The sequence below is a fragment of the Epinephelus fuscoguttatus genome, linkage group LG22 (genome assembly GCF_011397635.1).
Source record: "Epinephelus fuscoguttatus linkage group LG22, E.fuscoguttatus.final_Chr_v1".
Taxonomy (NCBI): domain Eukaryota; kingdom Metazoa; phylum Chordata; class Actinopteri; order Perciformes; family Serranidae; genus Epinephelus; species Epinephelus fuscoguttatus.
In genome coordinates this window covers 28,644,610-28,657,497 of record NC_064773.1, presented here as the reverse complement: position 1 = coordinate 28,657,497, position 12,888 = coordinate 28,644,610, and the positions used below count along the sequence as shown (strand labels likewise).

General features: G+C 39.9%; 1 protein-coding gene across 9 annotated transcripts in view; it reads right to left on the bottom strand.

Annotated features, from left to right (window-relative positions):
- The window catches only part of osbpl8 (oxysterol binding protein-like 8), a 121,924-nt gene that overhangs the window by 45,003 nt on the left and 64,033 nt on the right, over positions 1-12,888 (bottom strand). For all 9 annotated transcript variants that reach the window (XM_049566152.1, XM_049566154.1, XM_049566155.1 and 6 more), the window contains one exon: positions 10,922-11,092. In XM_049566152.1, the coding sequence (XP_049422109.1) occupies positions 10,922-11,092 (171 nt within the window). The remainder of the gene's footprint in view (positions 1-10,921; positions 11,093-12,888) is intronic.

Genomic DNA, 12,888 nt, shown 5'->3' with positions numbered 1-12,888 from the left:
ACGTAGCCATTAAATGTTGTTTTTAATTTGAAAAAGGAAAACTTGTTCAGCTGCTGTGCTGAAGGCTGTGAAAGATAATTAAGGTCATCAGGATGGTTTATAGTGAGTAAAAAGATAGTGTGTCAGGAAAAAGGATTCTGCAAGAAGGGCAGCAGTGGTTACTGTATCTCTACAGAAATGAGTAAGCCTGGCATTGGGCCGTATCTTTGAAATACAATCTGCTGTTGATCCTTCCACAATCCACCGACATCTTCATCTTCCTTTTGGCTCACTTGTCCCGTTTTACTTATTAATTTTAGGATGTTAAAAAAACATATAGCATTCTGCTGGCAACAAACTGATAAATCTGCAGCTCTGCCTGTCTGATTCAAATGTGCTTTATTAATCCTGGCAATTAGGATATTCTGTATGTATAATTCAGATCCCAGACCTAATTAACCTGCTTGTAGAGGAAAAGTCCCTCATTTCTGCTGGCATTTGAGGGACACTTGAGAAACATTTGCTAAGAATAGTCATCATCTGGGTCATTTTTCAAGCTATTTCCAGTGACGTTAGGACTGACTCTTGCTCATGAGCAGTGGTTCTCAAAAATCCTACCCTCACTACATTCACTGACTGAACAAACAGAGCTAATCTGATGACAAACATGGCTTTAACCTACTGTAAATACTCAGTCCTACCTTTTGCTTTCCTACGGACACAGTGTTTGCTTTCTACATTCATGGTAAATGTATCCTTCACAGGCACAGATTAGACATCTTCTCTAAAAAGCATTCCTGTCACGTGGACGTGAGGAACCACTCAGCGTACAAATGTGAGCATTGTTTGAATATCAGCTCGTTGCCTAGACAAACCAGATGAAGTTACCCCTGCACCACGGCTGCCTGCCTCAGTGCTTTATGTCTCATGTGTATCAGGTGAGCTGGTGTCAGGTATTGATAGTGCTGCCATGCCAAACAGGCCAGTACAGCGGTGAGTGAAGATCTACAGTATAGCTACACTGTGGAGCAGTAACCCAACACAGGGGCTGATACTCAAGAAAGGGGCCAAAGCTATGGATACATGTGCCTCCACAAGGATTACCTGATTTCAGATACAGAACTGTTCCCATTTTTATTAGCCATGCTAAAAGCTCTAGGAGATGGCAATAACAGTCGGCCAACCCATCACTTTGGCCTGAATACAAAATATCTCGACTACTTTTAGATGTACTGCCATGAAATTTAATATAGATATCCATGGTGCCCAGAAAACAAATACTAATCATTTACTCACTATTCCTCTACTCTATAAACTCTACTATTAGTTTAATATTCGTGATTTTGAGTGACATGTTTTGACGTTTATCGGATGGAAATGCAGACATTAATGCTACCTTCAGGATGAACTGTAATAACTTTAATGATTCTCTGACTTTTGATCAGGTCAAAATCTTAATTTATCCAATAAAACTTGACCACCTGTAAAACTGATTCCCATCGGCCTCAGCTGACCTTTTTGTTAGTGCCAACTGGCAAATGTTAGCATGCTACCAAGCTAAACCTATCTGGTGAACATGGTAAACATTTAACTTGCTAAACATAGTGTAGTGTAGTGAATGACACGCTCAACAAGCTGACGGATTCTGTGTTTTTATGTTTTTGAACTAAACCAGAGAATATACGATTAAAACAGATCGGTGATACATTTTTGCCGTCATTTCTCTCTATGAAGTTTGGTAGAAGTGATGTAATGTAGCATAATGTAGCGTGCTTTAATTCACTGGATGTGCAGTTAAGACACTAGTCATAATTGTGTTCTACTAAAAGCCAGCTGGCCACCAACATTCTTAGAAACTGGTATATGGTTGAATTTAGGTTGTGACATTTTGTGACCAAAATTCAATGTCAAGACAACGGGTAATGTCAATGTCAATTTGATGTAGAATACTGACGAATGACGATGTTGATATTTTGTTGTTTTAAGCTGTGTTGTTAAGTAGCCAAAATCCAAAGTCTTCCAAACATGTCATGCCAATGCCATCTTGATGAAGAATAACTTTTACTTGTAAGGTATGAGGAACGTAACTCAACGGCTGCAAAACATCATAATATTAACGTCCTCACAACGTACAATTCTAACATTGTTACACATTTAAAATATCGTCATTCAAATTTTCATTCAAACCAAACTTTAACGTCTGCCCGACTCAAGAGTCCAATGTCTTTCTAACGTCATATTGATTTGCAATGCCAGCTGGGCAACTCCTGGCAACTGCCCCTGATGGTCTTCACCACTGTAAGTGACATATTTTCTTTTTAAATAAGTGCCATGTGGTGGATCTAATATAAGGGGATGTGGAGAGTGGTTCATGTGGATTTCCAAAAGTAACTGCTAAATATTTGAAGAAACTTTATAATGTTAATTTGAGAACAGAATGAACACTGACGGGAAAGTCAGAACACCAGAGGACACTTATCTTGTTGTCATTGTAAATTAAATATCTCTAACAAAGCAGTGTAGCTCAAAGAAACTCAGGTAACCGAACCATGACTCCACTGCTGCAGACTAACTATGACACAGTAACCTACAAGCTACAATACATCTGATACCATGCAGTGCAAGTGATACACAAACACTGCAGACAGTAGGTCACACGCAGACAAACATTTCAAGTCTTACATAAAGGCTACAAGGAGACCCTGTAAGCCTGGGATTAGCTCTGCAACAAAGAGGCTTTTTGAACACTAGCCTACAGGCATCTTCTGCTGTATTCCTTTCCTCCTAGTTTTACTGCAGGAACAGTCAGGCACTTTGAAGAAAAGAACAATCAAGGGTCTTGTTTCCGTCCACATTTGGTGAGTAAAAGCCATTTTAACTTGGTGTGATCTTCATTCTGTCCTCACAAGAGCCACCTTACATAGACGATGCACACATAGAAAAGGCTCAGGTCAGAAATCAGCATGACGGGGGGGATTTCTCATGGACAGGTACAACTTGCACAACACAGATGTCAAGCACTACCAAGCACTACCTTGTCAAGTGGCGCTACTTCACAATGTACCTTGCTTTCCTTCAGGCTACACACTTAAAGAAAAGTGTCCCAAGGTCAATTGACAGGACTCCAATCGCCCAAACCATGCTAAAATCCCTCCTGCTTTAGATCCAGGTTGTATCGGTCCAGGCAAGCCTTTGGCGGTCCGAGCAGAGCTCAGGCCCAAAGGCCCAGATATTCTCCATTGCTTCGTCCTGTCCTCCTTTACTTCTACGGACTCTTTGTTACCTGCAGTAAATATCTCTGCTGTCGAGCCTTGTGCCTCTTAGCGCTCAGGCCTCCCAGAGATCAGCCACTCATTGGACGAGACCGTGAGCAGAAGAGGAAACCCTGGACTGGCAGTGGCTGAGGGTGCAGATAAGGCCAGCCTCCTCCATGTAGATATCCCCGTCTGACAGGGCATAATCCCTGAGGCTGAGCTTAAATCCATGCTGACCCAACCTGCTCTCTCGCTCTTGCACTCCATCGCTTTCAACCCTGCAGTCAACTCACTTCTGTTCAAATATATTCTTCATTTCTTTGGTGTTTTTTTTTTTTTTTTTTTTTTTTTAATTTTTTGTTCTCTCAACCATCTTCATGACCTTCCCCCTGCATCAGTCTCATTCTCGACCTGTCTCTCACTCTCCAGCACAGGAAGACTCTGTGTTTACCTGGAAAGACGACAGCAACTGAGCGAAAGGCAGTTAAAGCGAGCGCAGCTTCAAAGCCGATTGAGGAAACCTTATCAAACAACCTCCTGCTTTTATTTTTGCTCTCAGTGAGTCATAAAGGAAAGAAGGCTCACTTGCAGCCAGACCAGAGACACCAGAGCTTGTCTGTGCGGATGTGATCATGCAACAAAATTTAAACTTCAGCTACATTATGAAAGCAGTCTGATTTATAATCATAAGAAAAATTCTGATAACAACAAATCAGCCAACATTCTTTTTTTTTTTTTTTTACAACAAGAAGCCCTAAAATTGGGTTATTTGTGACCAAAATATCCACCGAGTGGGACATTTCAAGAACTGAAAAATAAACTTTGCTCTATTCTCTGGTGGACAAATGTCTTGTTACTCATCAGGTGATGTGCAAAATTTATCTAAGTAAAACATATCTGCAATAAGTTCATATTGGTCGCTCATATTGGCCTGGCTGATATATTGGTCAGCCTCACTTGACATCACTAAAATAGTCATTTAACCTCTCTACCCTGTTTACATAAGCTTTCACCCCTCTTGACCTCCTAGTAACTGTTGTTGGGTAGTGTCCTGTTATAAGGATGTTACCTCTGGGTGCTCTGGTGTCTTCCACAGTTCAAAGACATGCAGGTTAGGTTAACTGACCACTCCAAATTGTCCATAGGTGTGAGCGTGAATGGTTGTCTGTCTGAATGTAAAGAAGGGTATTAGAGAGTGATTACTTGTGCAAAATTTAAAGCTCTATCATTTCCACAGTGTGGAAAACATGAATGGAGTCGCATAATTCTGCAGCATCTGATGTCTCTGCATCAGGCTAGCCATCGGTCGTATTTCTGCGCTAAAACCGGCTGCTGCTAAAGCTGGATTGCCCCCATATTCTGACCTTTATGGTAAATGCATTCATGACCCAGGATACACATAAGACTACGTCCGCTATTCAAAACAAGGTGTTAACACAGAGTACATTCACATGGAAATAATATTAATTGGATTTTACTCACAGAACATATATAGCTTGTCCCTTGTAAATTATGAAATCCTACTGAATTGTAGGGGAAATTATTTCATTATTTGATGTTGGGTTGCTGGAAAAACAAATCCAGACATGAACATTATTGTTGGTCCCTGCAGTCATGTGGAAGAGCCCCTCTGAGATGCCAAGTTATCCAAAAAACTGAGGAATTTGACACTAATAGCTAAATTTAGAGCAAAGCACCAATAAGAAGCTCAAATTGTGAAGCACCTAACTTCATAAGGATGCAATGTTTTTAACACTCTGATAAATAAATGGTACAATGTTGTGTCACATCAAATTGATTTAAATTAAATATGGAATACTTTCTTACTGAATTGTTGAAATTTTTTTCATCCACCACATGACGAGACTCCTTCTGATAACAAATTGTGCTTTGAATGTAAAATGAAGAATTCAGGAAAACCAAAACAAAAACATGGAATTTGAGAACAATATAATGGAATCTGGGAAAAAAAAGTAGAAATGATTTCATAGGGCTCAAACAGCAAATCAGAGAAGGCACTTTACCCATGGATTATCAAATGTAATAATGTTCCAGTAGAATTTAAGAGAATTATGCTCCAGAAATCATGCGTGTTGTTGAGCGGCATCAGGTTACTAAAATGAGCTATGAAAAAATACCTATCGTCATAATTGATCTTCACACCTCAGCTGTGAATTTTCACACAACTCCTACAATCTTCTCCTCAATTCAGAAATAACTATGTAAGTGCAAACGCTATCACCTTGTGACTGGAGTATGTGCTCCTTCATATCAAACAGCTTAGTCATTTATGACTGCAGCCAAAAATGAGACAAAAAAGGACAGGATCTTTGCACATTGGTCAAGACAAACAAATCAAGGCATACGCTGTCATCACTTTGACGCAAGACCAATGGCTAGTAGCAGTAAAAGCAGTTGCCATGGATACCCATTTTGTGCTGCAGGGAGTGGAGGGTCAGGAAAAAACCTCCCATGCTGTCGTAGAGACTCCTGTTTCATTGATGCAGTTCTGTTAGATAACAGCCACTTATGTTTGGTGGTTTGCTGCTGCTGTATCAGTACACACTCTGAGGATACGATTTGTCAAAGACTCTTTTTCATTTTATCATACTGATATGAGTCAACTAGACAAAACTGTGTGCAGAACAGATGCAGAAAACTGCAGAAAAGGGAACTTCAGTGACTACATCTGTATGCAGTACATGAACAGGTGTCTTACTCTTGATAGATATGCATGAACATTAATGACCTCACATACAGGCAGAAGTCAGAGACACTATGTCATGCTGGGCAGCAGTTAAGCAGAAGAAGCGTTCATAAAAGCTATCGCGAGTGATTGATGTTGTATGCACACACACACACACACACACACACACACACACACATGTAAGATGGGGATACAGAGAGTAGAATGTGCCATATATGTTGTGTGGCGGTCAAAAAGTAAGGATGTGTCTTAATTTCTATGTCATGCTCACTCCCTCTTGTGGTCAGAAGAAGGCTTACAACTGAAACTGTATCATATGATTTAATGTGACAAACAAATTGTTGCCAACAATTTGTTGGTTGATTTTAAAAGGGTGGGAAAAAACACACTGAGCTGTTAACTCAAATGTATTAGCCAACAAATCAAGCAGAGATGAGTCACATGTTTCAAACAAGGATTCACCGCTTTAGCTGCCGAACACAGGTGTCAGACGATAATTGCCTTGTTGACTGCCATCAGCCTATTGGTAAATATACAGAATTTCCAGCCATGACAGTAGACATGTTTGAAATATAGATATTGCTGCAAAGCTACAAATTCTAAAATGTGGATGCCCTCACACACATCTTCAATCCAGCAGCAAAGCAGATCTATACAATCAGCACAGTTTCAAGGTGAGCACCATAGATTTGTTTCAGATATTCAATATCTGACCAAACACCCCTTCTGATCCTGAGGCATGACATTGAGTAAAGGCCAGAAAAGTGTTTTTGCAGAAGATTATGACATCACAGTGAAGTTGACCTTTGGGATAGAAAATCACATCATCATTTTATCCTATTAGACATTTGAGGGAAATTCAGTCATAATTAGTGTATGAATTCTTGAGTTATGCCAAAAGAATGTTTTGAGAGGTCACTGTGACCTTTGATTACCAAATCTAATCAGTTTATCCAATTGAAGTTTGTGCTAAGACCTCTTTTGAGATATCGCATTCACAGGAATTAGACAGACACAATGTCAGAGTGACCTTTTACCTCTGATTTCCCAAAATCTAATCAGCTCATTATTGAGTCTAAGTGGACAATTGTGCCAAATTTCAGAAAGGGAGTTCTTGAGATTAGGGATGTACGATAATATCGGCAAGTCATCAGTATCGGCCGATACTGGCTTTCTATCGGCCAACATGCTTTTTCTTATTTTGCACAATGAATGAATATTACATACACTGAAAATGTTTCTATTTCATGTCTCCATCTGCTCATGATAAGAGTATGCATGCATAATATGGTGTTAACTCCACTACAGAAGAGACTTGATAATCTCATAAATTAGATGGTAAAAAGTGCGTATGTAGACATTGGTGATAGGTCAAATGAGTTGTTGCATATCGGCAAATTGGATATCGGCAAAAAATCCAATATTGTGCATCCCTACTTAAGATAGCGCATTCACGAAAATGGGACGGACAGATGGACAACTCGAAAACATAATGCCTCCAGCTGCAGCTATTGGCAGCCGTTCATCAAATCTGGCTGAAAAGACATGCCCTCACTGCTTTCATGACCTGCGATACTGGCAGACTATGAAACTGATGGAAACTTTTGAGAGGCCCTCTATCTGCATCAAAACAAACAAAAAAACAGCTGAAACAAGCCAGATGATATCAATCTTTCAACAACATATATTCTGAGCAGATGTACATCAAAATCTTGCAGTTCATGAACCACAGCAGAGAAGCCACAAGAGGGCGCTGCAACACAAGAACAAGGAACAAGCCATGTGAGGAGTGATGTAAGACCCTAACCAAATTTACCCTTGAGCTCATTTCTCCACAGTCCTCTATTTGATTTGTTCCTGATGTGCGGTCTCACTGGGATACGCAGCAGCATGACTATCATTAAACAACAGTGTGTCAATAAAAAAGGAGACAATTACCAAACATAGAGCCAAATACTGATGATCATTCTGCTAACCTGCTCTGGTGTTTAGTACACACCACAAAGTATACCTGCTGATCCATAGGTTACTCTGACTTGTACATTATAAACAGCAGCTATGATGATCATATGTGATTTACTGCATATAAAACAGTAAATATTACAGAATTACAAAAGCAGCACAAACACTGAGGATATAAGCCTGAGCACCTGCAGGTTTGTGACTGTGCATCAGTAGACAGGCAGGCTGAAAAGCACTCATCAAGTCAGTGTGAGTCATTGTTTCTCCACCAGGAGTGTCTGGGAAAGGTACAGACCAAACACAACACTGACAGCTGTCCTGGGCTAGAAACGTCCAGCATTACCACTATGCTTCTAATTGTCTTAGAGTGGTATCTTAAATCTGGGAAAACACAAACCAGGATCAGGATACATCAGCAAGTGTGTCTGTTAGTGTGTGTCTGGGTCTTTGATACACATTATATTTTCATTTTAAGGATGTAGCTAGTGCTTTTATCTTGAGTCTGGCTTGCAAAGGTTCAGAGAGATTCGTGGCTGCTGCTGCACTGATCCAGTCTGTGACCTTTCTGTTGTGAGACTGGCCGCTCTGACCATTCAGCAACCAATTAATATTCATGTGTTTTATCAGAACAATTGCTGCAGGGGGACTGGAGTTCTGCCTTCAACCTCTTCACAACCAACTAGTTTTACCAGAAATGTGAATGCATTCATAAAAATCATATCATTGGAGATCACCAAGAAATTAAATCCCACGAAAATCTGTCATGTAAGGAAGACATTTACAGATAATGGATAGCTATCTAGTAGGGTTTAAAGCAATTCTATACAACCTCTGCTAAACAACAGCAACTTTGGCAACATGTGGCATTTACGAGGTAATTGTGAATGTTAAAATGTTGCTGTAAATGCAGAAAAGAAGAGTAATAGGAATTGTTCAGAATGCCAGCCCAAATCCCTTTTTTGGCATACCCAGATTGCATCCAGATTGATTTTAGAAAATCTGTACAACAAAAAAACACACATGTTGGACCTCCATTTCTCATGCTTCTGTACTGGAAAGCTATGTCACCGGTGTTTGTAGTTACTGACGGCTACGTCACAGCAACACGCAAACATAGGTTGGTGATTTCTCACTAATTCTATTTGTTAACTTACAAATGACAGTACAGATAATCTTTCTTAAAGATCTGATTTGAGAAACAAATCCAATTTGCCTGTGGTCAGAACACAACCATAGAATCAACTCATGGGCTCTGTAATGTCAGTCAAGCGACATTATCTATCCAAAGCCTGCTAACATTAGTCACCATAAGCTACTGGTTATACTGGATTAAGTAAGACTGCAGCAACAAAACTGCTGACTGCACTGCACGGAGGAAGAGTGTTTTATTATTTATGACCTCAACTTTTCATCTGAAAGAGGGCAAATTTCTTATTTTAGCTAAAACATAGTTTCACTTTGATGTGAAATGTTTGCAGGAAGTGTTGAATTTAATTAACTGGAAGAAAGGTGAAGTAGAAACTCTTGATATTCTTCTGTGAAATATTTCTGTTGGAAAGCAAAACTAAGAGCCGTATGTATGGTCTCACTAAGTTTCTATATGGATGTGAAAAAATGCTGTGGAAATGTAAATAATGCTCAATTTATCATGACAACAGGTGACCATGAAGGAAGTACGGAGTTCGTATAAACAGTGAACAACAGCTAATTAATGAGGAAATTGGAGCAAATAAGAAAAAAGGGAGACTTCTTCCTGAAATTTGATAAAATGTACTTACAACACAGAGAAACTAGGAATACAGGTCTGTTTCTAAATATCAATAAGGGCTAGTTTTCTTTGTGCTTGGAGTAAATAACGACCATGGCCACTATTTCTGAATTTACAGTAGTTGTTTTGCCCATAATACTTCTTCTTTCAAATATGCTATTTTCAACTTCCTGAATAGAACGTGCTGTAAGTGCAAGTCATATAAAGGGAGTTTGAGAGGTTGATTTTTTATTTATTCATTTATTTATTTGGTTTTTTTTAATATGACATTTTAAAGAAAAGGGTGTAAAATGTGCAAATGATCCATGGAGCTCAATTTAATAGTGTGCCAACCTAAGCTGCTCTATAATACAAGTTTAAAGGGATAGTTCAGAATTTCTCAAGTGGGGTTGTATGGGGTGCTTATCCATAGACGATATATGACATAAAGTAGATGGCGGTCAGCATGCCCCCACTTTGGAGAAACGGGCTGGAGTCTGACATCAAAGCTAGGCAGTGTACTGCTGTGGAGGGGCCAGCAACAAAACAAATTTTGGCCACCTAAGAAAAGTCCCCCCTAAAAAAAAAATCAATATCAATATTAATGTCTGCTATACTTAGAATATTTCACTGCTTCACCTTAAAGCCAGACAGCAATTGTCAAAGGGAAAAGCTGTTTTATCTTACTCTCTTCAAGGCTAGACTCCATTAAGAAAAACAGTAGCTTAACAATGCAGCACACAGGAACTGCTGGTCTACTGCTGCCTCAATCAGTTATTTTGTTTGTGTTAATTTATGATTTTTGCATTTGAAAGATTTAATTTTGATTCACACAATAACAAACTTACTCATCGACTGAAGCAGTGATAGACTAGCATCTTCTAGGTTCAGTGAGCTAAAATTACTGTTTATGTCAATGGAGTCTGGTGACTTTGACGAGAGCATAGATGGGGACCTGATACACCGTTAATGGCTTCCCCTTTGCCACGGGCTGTCTGACAGAAAGTTAAAGCAGTGAAAATACTCTCAATAGATCATAAACATAAACTAATATTGATTTTTTTAGGTGGCTATAATATGTTTTGCTGTTAACCCCCGTCTATAGCAGTAGATTGCTTAGCTTCCATTGGACCCTAGCCTGCTGCAGGTGATACATTGACTATAGATAAGTACCCCATACAACCCGACTATAAAAAATCCGACTTACCCCTTTAAATTGGAAATTTGACACCTGGTGGTAAAAGTAGGGTGGAAAGGAAGTCTGTATCTTACCATGGCTGTAGCTGACCCCCGGGCTGAGAGTAGAGGGGGTGGCGACGTGCTCCCTGTTGGGCGTTTGGAGGCCTGCCTCTTTCTCCCTCTCCTTGTCCCGCTCCTTCACCTGGCGCTGGCTCATCCTGCCTGGGGTCAGAAGGACGGTGTCATCACCGCTCACTACAGCAGCTGCAGGCAGAGCAAGGGAGCCGGGAGAGTGACAAAGGAGGGAGGTGAGAGATGAAAAGGAAGCACATGAGAGGAGAGATCAGACATGTTGCCATCTTACTTCAGATCAGAGAACATCTACAGGCAGCCCTCTTGCGGAGCATCTGCTAGGTACAGCCTCCTGTTTCATAACACATTTTGATAACTTATATAACGTTTGTTTTCATCCAGGTCTTAGGATTGGAAAAAGAGGTGTCCCATGAGTGATGATAAGCTCAATATGTGTGCTTGTCCCTTATCACTCCACCTTGTTTACCTGGTGCCAATGAAGCAAGCAGACATGTTATTCCTCAGCAGTGGGAGCTCAATTTGGTTGGCAGCAGGCCAAAACAAATGTACAAAATTAAAACAGGAGTTTTATCTTTGTTTAAGGAGACACTCCCTGATTTTGTTTTATGGTAGCTTCAAATGGCACTCAACACATATAACACAGCATGAACAGTGAGCTGAGAGGATATCAGAGCATTATTTTTGATGCAGAACTTATTTCTTGGGTTGAGAAAATTCCGTTTAGTAGAGCATAAAAAGTTTTCCACAAGTAGAGCTGAGCAATATATGGATATTATATCGATATAGTGACATTGAACTATATGTCGCCATAGATTTTGCATCTAGTAATATTTTAAGTGTTGTCTATTCCTGGTTTTAAAGGTTGCATTACAGTAAAGTGATGTAATTTCCTGAACTTACCAGACTGTAGCTGTTTTATTATTTGCCTTTACCTACTTAGTCATTATATCCACATTACTGATAATGATTTATCAAATGAAGTGGAAATATTTTGTGAAAGCACCAAAAGTCAACCCTACAATATTGTTGAAATATCAGTATCAAAGCACTAATAAAAGGAATTGTGGTATTTGATTTTCTCTGTATCACCAAGCCCTACCAGCATGCTCAAGCCAAAATATCACTTTAATCTCTAGCATGATGGTAATGCTGTGTTCACATGGAATCCGGCAGATGGTAGCCAGCAAACCAGATATCACTTAAGTAGACGGGCGTAGAGCGGCAAAATAAGGTGAGGCTGGCTCCGGCTATGGAATTTACAACTAGATGTTGCGTAGCTCCCTCAATCCTACAATCTGGACAATTACTGGAATAATTACATAAAATAATACCCACAAAATAATTTTATTAAATGAAGTTAATACCATTCTTTGTAATATATTTGACATCACCATGCCAGCCATCATCATGAGTGTTTTGTTTTGATATCCTGCCATTCTGTCAGACTGTTTGTTTGTTTTTCCCTTGTCTTCCAGAGGGTGTTGTCCATCTGCCGTCTGCCTGATTTCCCCCCCTCTATTAAATATGAAAGGAGGCCCCCACATGCTTGAGCTTTACACTGCTGACTTGTATAATCACAAAAGATATGTCCTGTGATTTACAGCCTTCTATGATTATATTTACCCTTTACAGCAGGCACATCCTGACAGCTGAGAATATTACTGTCAGGTATTGTCCCCCCTCTATTAAATATGAAAGGAGGTTGAAAATCACAGGACATGTCTGTTCTGATGATACAAGTCAGCGGTCCTGAAAGGTGCATTTCTCTTCTATAATACACATTCTACATCTTGGAGAATGTGTATTATAGAAGAGAAATGTACATTCTACATCTTGGAGGCGACGTCTTTCCACATAGAGGCTTCCTTCGCCTTTCAAACAGGGCAGAGCTCTGTGGGAAACAGTAGGAGAGACACAGCCCGAGGGGGAACCAGGATCTGACACAACAACGGAGGGAGAAGCAGGTC